This window comes from Trichechus manatus, unplaced genomic scaffold (genome assembly GCF_000243295.1).
Source record: "Trichechus manatus latirostris isolate Lorelei unplaced genomic scaffold, TriManLat1.0 scaffold00001, whole genome shotgun sequence".
In the NCBI taxonomy this organism is placed as follows: Eukaryota; Metazoa; Chordata; class Mammalia; order Sirenia; family Trichechidae; genus Trichechus; species Trichechus manatus.
In genome coordinates, this window is record NW_004443937.1 from 31,301,939 (window position 1) to 31,308,422 (window position 6,484).

The window sequence follows — 6,484 nt, forward strand, 5'->3', positions numbered from 1 at the left end:
TGAAGAAACCATATGCAGCTAAAACTCTTCCACAGTTACCTACGTACAAAATGCCAATTATCATGGATTATGCCTGGTCCCTTCCCTTTCCTCTTCCTGGTAACAGAGCTTGGCTGACCTGGTTATAAGGAACACTCAAAACAAAACTGCATGTAGACCCTGGATGTGTAATAGTAGCTAAATTTTTTGTGTAAGAGGACCCAGTCGTGTACAATTTGATCAGCAAAATTCAATTGTTAGTTCTCTATGAAAATTAATATTTCTTTTGCTTAAGAATTATAAAACCTTCACATTCCCAAATCATTCACAAAAACAAAACAGACACAGGCCCAGGGTGGGCATACCCAGAAATGTGGGTGAAGAAACCTTAGGAGAAAAGAACATTTTATTTTCTTTAACTTGCTAGCTACCTGTATTTGCACCCACACTCTTAACAGCTGTGCCCTTTTTCTGCTTTCTCTCCTATTACTGTGGATCAAGTGTTCCCATGAAATCTTGTAATTGTTTCCATGTTGAAGCATCATCTTTCCCCCTCTGCTGGATCACACCTATCATTATACTATCATGCTCTGGTATCTTTCAGTTAATTTAAAAAAAAAAAAAAGACACACAGACCTATTTCTCTGCTCTCCCTCCCTCTAAAAGCCTGAATGGATTTAAAGTCTCTAGCTCCACTTCCTCTCCTCCCATTCTCTCTAGCCTCCTCCAACCTCCTACTGCTCCCTTCACACCAAAGACCAAGATCATCTTCCTATCCTCCTTTTACTCATCCCCTCAGTAGCAATCAGTGGAGCTGACCATTATGAGATGATCTCATTTGCGTCTTTGTTTATTTCTGTCTCCCCCTACGAGAATGTAAGGTCCCTGGGTAGCGCAAACAGTTTGCACTTGTCTAACGAAAAAGTTGGTAGTTCAAATCCATCCAGCTACACCATGGAAGAAAGGCCTGGTGATCTGCTTCCATAAAGATTACATCCAAGAAAACCTCATAAAACAGTTCTACTCTGTAACACATGGGTTGCCATGAGTCAGAATCGATTTGATGGCTATGGGTTTGGCTTTTTTCCTACTAGAATGTAAACTGCATGCGAACAGGGACCCCAGTGAAAGTGTTTACTGATGTATTCCCACTACCCAAAACCGTGTCTGGCAACCAGTAGTAGGCACATGGTATTTATTGAACAATCGTGCTAATCTAGAAGAAAGGCTGCTTTTCAGCTCAAAAAGGGAATGCAGTCTTTGGTAATAATCATGAAAACAAATTCCAGCATAAGAATAAACAGATTCCAGTGGAGCTCTCTCTAACAGAAGTGGAGAGGCAATGCCCTTTTCCCATTGTATAGCTCAAGTACCATAGTCTCCACAGCAACTGCCACCCTCTGAAATGCAGTTGAAGAGGGACAACATAGAGGGACAAGTGTATTTGCATACAATGGTTAGAATGCCTGTTAAAACACACCAAGAATAATACACAGCATCAGAAGGAGACCAGTATAAACTCCTGCCACCCCCCTCTGTTTCTGCCCTTCCCATGCACTGGCTCCTCCTGAGGTCAGAAAAGGGTCAAGCATTTTACTGTCATCCCTTCCATGCTGAAAAGCTGAAGGTACTGAAGATACACATTCACCTTCTCCTACCTCTTCATCTGGCTAATTCCTGCTTGGCTTTCCGGAATCAGTGGAGCCTCCCCCAGCCTCCACACTGGGCTGCCACCTCCCCTGAGGCTCCCACATCCCCCAGCTTCCCTTGTCGTCCCTTGCTGTTGTTGTTGTTCGTTGCCGTGGAGTCACTTCTGACTCATGGCGACCCCATGTGTGCAGAGTAGAACTGCCTCGTGGGGTTTTCAAAGCTGTGTGACCTTTTGGAAGCAGATGGCCAGGCCTGTCTTCTATAACCCACTAACCTTTCTGCCAGGAGTCAAGCCGCTACACCACTTGGGGCACTCCCTACTCTACGGCTAATCCCGCTGTTGTGTATTTCGAGGGTTGTGTGGTTATCTCTCTTGACACACTCTGGGATCCAGGAAGGCAAAGGCCTGGTCTTCGTCAAAGTCTGGGCCCACTGCTTGGCACACAGAAGGTGCTGTGAATAATTACAGACTGCATGAATGAGAGCGGCAGCCACACACCACCCTGCCTGGGAGTGCCAAGAATCCCCCAGTCTGTGCCTAATCCTGACATGCAACACCAGCAGAAGCCAGAAAGCCAGGTGGCACCCACAGGTTTGGGTTCCCCAGAAAGATTCTCCCCGAAACTGTGGGCACTTCACCTAGCACAGAGTAACGTTCTAAGCTTTTGAGATCTACAGCAGCCTCGAGAGAGGGGTAGAGCGAATCCTTGGCTGGCCTCTATCGGGAGAGTCTGGTCTGGGTCTGTGAGGAGTAAAGAAGGCGAGGGTGCCGGTGGGCCGAGTTCGAGAGCCCCAGGCGGGAACTCTCCTCCGTGCTGGTGCGAGGGGCGGCCCAGGCACGGGATCCCCTCTCGAGGATGTGGCCTGGGGTGGTCACCACTAAAGTCTAGGGGTACAAGGGTACCTAACGCTTAGGAGTGATCCGGAGGTCTTGTGGCGACGCTTCGGGCTCGGAGAGAGCCGGTTAGGTCTCCAGAAAGCCGTTCTCCGCAGAGGCTCGCCGCAGGCTGCCCTTACCTGCAGTCGGAGGAGGAGCCGCAGTCGCTGCCGCCCGCGCCCCGGCCCGCCCCGCCAGCTCAGCGTCCGCACTGCAGGCCCCGGAGCCCGGCCCGCCGCCGGGCCACCCAAGTCTCCTGCACTCCGCGACGTGCACGCCCGCCCACTCGCTCCGAGGCCGCCCCGCAGTCCCGCAACCCCTGGCCCGCGGGCTGCTCCAACTGCGGGAACGTCGCGCGGAGCAGGCGCCGCAGGGCAGCCCCTCCGCAGGGGTCCTCACAGAGAAAGCACGTCGTCATGGAGACGCGGCACGCGCCAGCGACCGGCAGGCCGCGGAGGTGCGGCCGAAGACAGTTTGAGACACCGGGGCCGCGGATCGCGGCACCCAACGGCACTGACGGCGAACCCGCGTCGGGCGCGCAATGTCTCAGCCCGGCCGCAGCCGTTGCCACCTCAGCCCTCGCGGGCGGTGCGCCGAGCAACAGCCAGTTCTAAAAGCGCACGTCGCCTAGCGATGGCGCGGGGAGGGGCCACCGGCTGGCTCGGACCGTCGGAGACATCCGCTTCCGGGGCTGCAGCCATCACGCTCCCCGGCTCGGCAGGCCCGCCAGGCTTTACGCAGGCCCAGACTCCTGCCGCGACCATCTCTGAGTCTCTGCGGCTCTCGCCCCGCTGCCCGCCGTCTGCGCTGCGCCGCCCATCCTCTCAGGCAGTCATGTTGGAGGCTCTGGGCTCGCTGCCCACGCAAATGGTGAGGGCAGGGCAGGGCACGGCACGGGATCCCTGCACGCCGCTTCTGAGCCCGGCGGCTCCTAACCCTTGTCTGAAAACCGACCCGGTGCAGTGCGGTTACCTTCCAGCCTCTTCCCTGAGTTGTGCCTCCTTGGTGCTTCTCTCTCTTCCCCGGCGAGGATCCCACTGCCTGTGCTCTGTTAGGATGCTCAGTTGCCCCGGGAAACCCAGAATTGGGCTCCTTGCTTAAGTCTTCGGGGGAGTCCCTAATGTTGAGATTGTCCTGCACCAAAGCTGTGAGGCCAGGGCAGGAAAGAGACCTCCTCCATGATGAAACCAATTCCTGCTTTGCTCTCCTTCATCTCTAGGATTACAAGGGTCAGAAGCTAGCTGAACAGATGTTTCAGGGAATTATTCTTTTTTCTGCAGTAAGTATTGGTTCTGCATCCAATCTTTTTTTTTTTTTCCTTCCCCAGTGTGCCTGTATTTAATATACTGTTTGTCTTTCTTTAGATAGTTGGATTTATCTACGGGTACGTGGCTGAACAGTTCGGATGGACTGTCTATATAGTTATGGCCGGATTTGCTTTTTCATGTTTGGTAAGAAATTTGTGTTTGGATGTTAGTGGCACCTAAGGTTTTCTGAAAATTGTGTTTATTTGGTTGGAGCCAGTAGTGGAGAACCAGCAAGTTCTCAGCTAGCCAGCATTTCCCGCCTCCTTTCCCATCAGTTTCCTCTTACTGTCATTGGGAAAGCAGAATGCCAAAGAGTGTCAGGTGCTGTGAGCTGTATAAAAGGATACAGCTCATTTTCTTTGGCAGCTCCTCCAAGCAGCAGTCTTAAGATCGAAGCTAGCAAGAATTTCTCATGGTTCTCACATTGCCCTCTCATCTTTGAGCTGTTAAAGCCGTACATTTAAACAGTGCTGCTTGTTTCCATCATCTTACAGTATCTCGTCTGAGTGCTGACAGAGCTTTCATAGGGACAGCAATGTTTATCTTTTTATCTTTAGCATAGGAGTCATCTGGGAACCAGGCATTATACACAATGCTCTTTTAACCTTTTAATGGCTGTAAGTGATGCATTTTCTCTCTGTTCTGCCCAGCTGACACTTCCTCCGTGGCCCATCTATCGCCGGCACCCCCTCAAGTGGTTACCTGTTCAAGATTCGGGAACAGAAGACAAGAAACCAGGGGACAGAAAAATTAAGAGGCATGCTAAAAATAACTGATTGGAGTTTTTGTGGTTCAGCTTTACTGTAGCACCTGCTTTTGTCTCATGTGAATAAGCTCAATTGTTTTCCTACTCAAAACGTGTTAAAAACCACCTATGTTCTTATGGCGCAGCTGTGTGTAGGTTGTTTTCTTTATATTTCATTTGTAACCCAACTGGGTTTTGATTTATAAACAGTTTAGGCCCTCTCTTAATAATCTTGCCCTGAAATGGAGAACAGAAAACACAAGTATGCTAAGTTTCTTTCAGGTCTGTATAAATATGAAGAATAAATGCCTCATAAATGATAGAATTTAACTCTCCAAGTTTTATAATTCATTGAATAAACCGTTTAATGTTTTCAATTAAAATTCACAGCACAAGTCTGAATCTAAAGGGTCTTTTTCTCATTCTTGTTCTGCAAGACTATTAGTAGAAAACAAATTTAGAAGTCCGCTGTCCTGCAAGTGTCAGTCAGTACCATTTCTATTCTTTTCTGTACCTGCAAGTTCGAAATATATGTCTTTCTCCACAACGGCAAGCATCTATGAAAAAACTTACTAATGTAAATTTGTGGTAAAATAAGACTATGGTATCACTGAAATAAGGCTGTTAATAAGCAAAGAACATTTAATCCATGCTTTGCTTGGGATGGACCAAAGAGAAAACCCAGAAAGCTGTAAACTCTTTTTAAAATTCCCAGGGGGCTGAAGAGAAAAATATGGCTGTCTTCCATCTGCATCTGTCTCTGTGTCTCTTCTTAGGATACCAGTAAGGTGGAGTAGGGTCTACCGTACTCCAGTATGAATGACCTCATGTTAACTAATTATATCTGCAAAGACATTATTTCCAAATGACACATTGCACAGGTACCGGGAGTTTGGACTTGAACATATCTTTTTGGGAGATACAGATCAACCCATAACAGACCAATACTCCACCTTTCAGAGTTTGACAGATCAAATGGACAGGGGATAAATATAAAGAGCTTTGCACTTGCTGTTCCCTGTGCCTGGAACAGCTTCCTCAGAAATACATGCCTTTCTCCCTGCTCTCATTCAGGCATCTACCCAGATGTCACCATAGAGAGGTCTTCCTGACTACCCAGTTAAAGTTGTACGCCCTACCACCCTCAATCCACTTAGCCTACTTTAATTCTTATGGCACTTAGCATATGTCACGGTGTGTATCTGTCAGTCTTCCCACTAGAACAGGGACTGTTCTGCTTGCTGCTGCTGGCCTAGTACCTGCACCAGTACATGACATAATAGGTGCTCAGTGCACACTTAATGAATGATACAGAACGTGCGATGCAATACGGTGACACTAGTCATGTGTCTGTTTAAATTTAGTTAAAAATGAAGCTCCTCAGTCAAACTAGCCACATTTCAAGGGCTCAGTAGCCACAGATGGCTAGTGGTTAATGTATCAAACAGCACAGACACAGAACATTTCCATCATCACAAAATACTATTAATCAGGTCTGACACAGAAGGTTTGGATAATATTTAACAGGTAAGTGATTTTGTGCACAATAGAGAATTCACATTTATTGAATGCCCATAGAGCCTGTCCAATAATGGATCATATACTGAAGCCACAGGGAAAAACAATTCTAAGGAGTAAAGACTGTGCAGATCATATTCAGTAACAATACTGCAATGTACCTTGAGTTTAAAAGCAAAGAGAGAGCTTCCTTAGCTTTCTAAGTGTGTGGAAATTAAGAACCACTTCTAAAAGAAAAAAATTGAAACCAGAATTACTACTTACAAATTAATGACAAAAAAGAATATGTCAAAGTCTCCAAGATATGGCCAAATGTGTATTCTGAGGAAAATTCAGTCTTAAAAATGTTTTATAATTAGAGAAGAAACTGGGGTGGGGGGGAACCCCACAAAATAACCAAAAGAGAGA

At 47.6% G+C, this 6,484-nt stretch overlaps 2 protein-coding genes across 2 annotated transcripts in view; one reads left to right on the forward strand and one right to left on the reverse strand.

Annotated features, from left to right (window-relative positions):
• Positions 1 to 2,800, reverse strand: part of GLT8D1 (glycosyltransferase 8 domain containing 1) — a 12,731-nt gene extending 9,931 nt beyond the window's left edge. The window contains exon 1 of the mRNA XM_023727273.1: positions 2,647 to 2,800. The gene's annotated coding sequence lies outside the window, so the exon portion shown is untranslated. The remainder of the gene's footprint in view (positions 1 to 2,646) is intronic.
• A 339-nt stretch (positions 2,801 to 3,139) lies between these two features.
• SPCS1 (signal peptidase complex subunit 1) lies at positions 3,140 to 5,277 on the forward strand. The gene is made up of 4 exons (XM_004368610.2): positions 3,140 to 3,376; positions 3,726 to 3,785; positions 3,871 to 3,957; positions 4,464 to 5,277. Exons 1-4 carry the CDS (start codon positions 3,140 to 3,142, stop codon positions 4,587 to 4,589), a joined length of 510 nt encoding a protein of 169 aa, XP_004368667.1. The 3' UTR covers positions 4,590 to 5,277.
• The last annotated feature ends 1,207 nt before the right edge of the window (positions 5,278 to 6,484 follow it).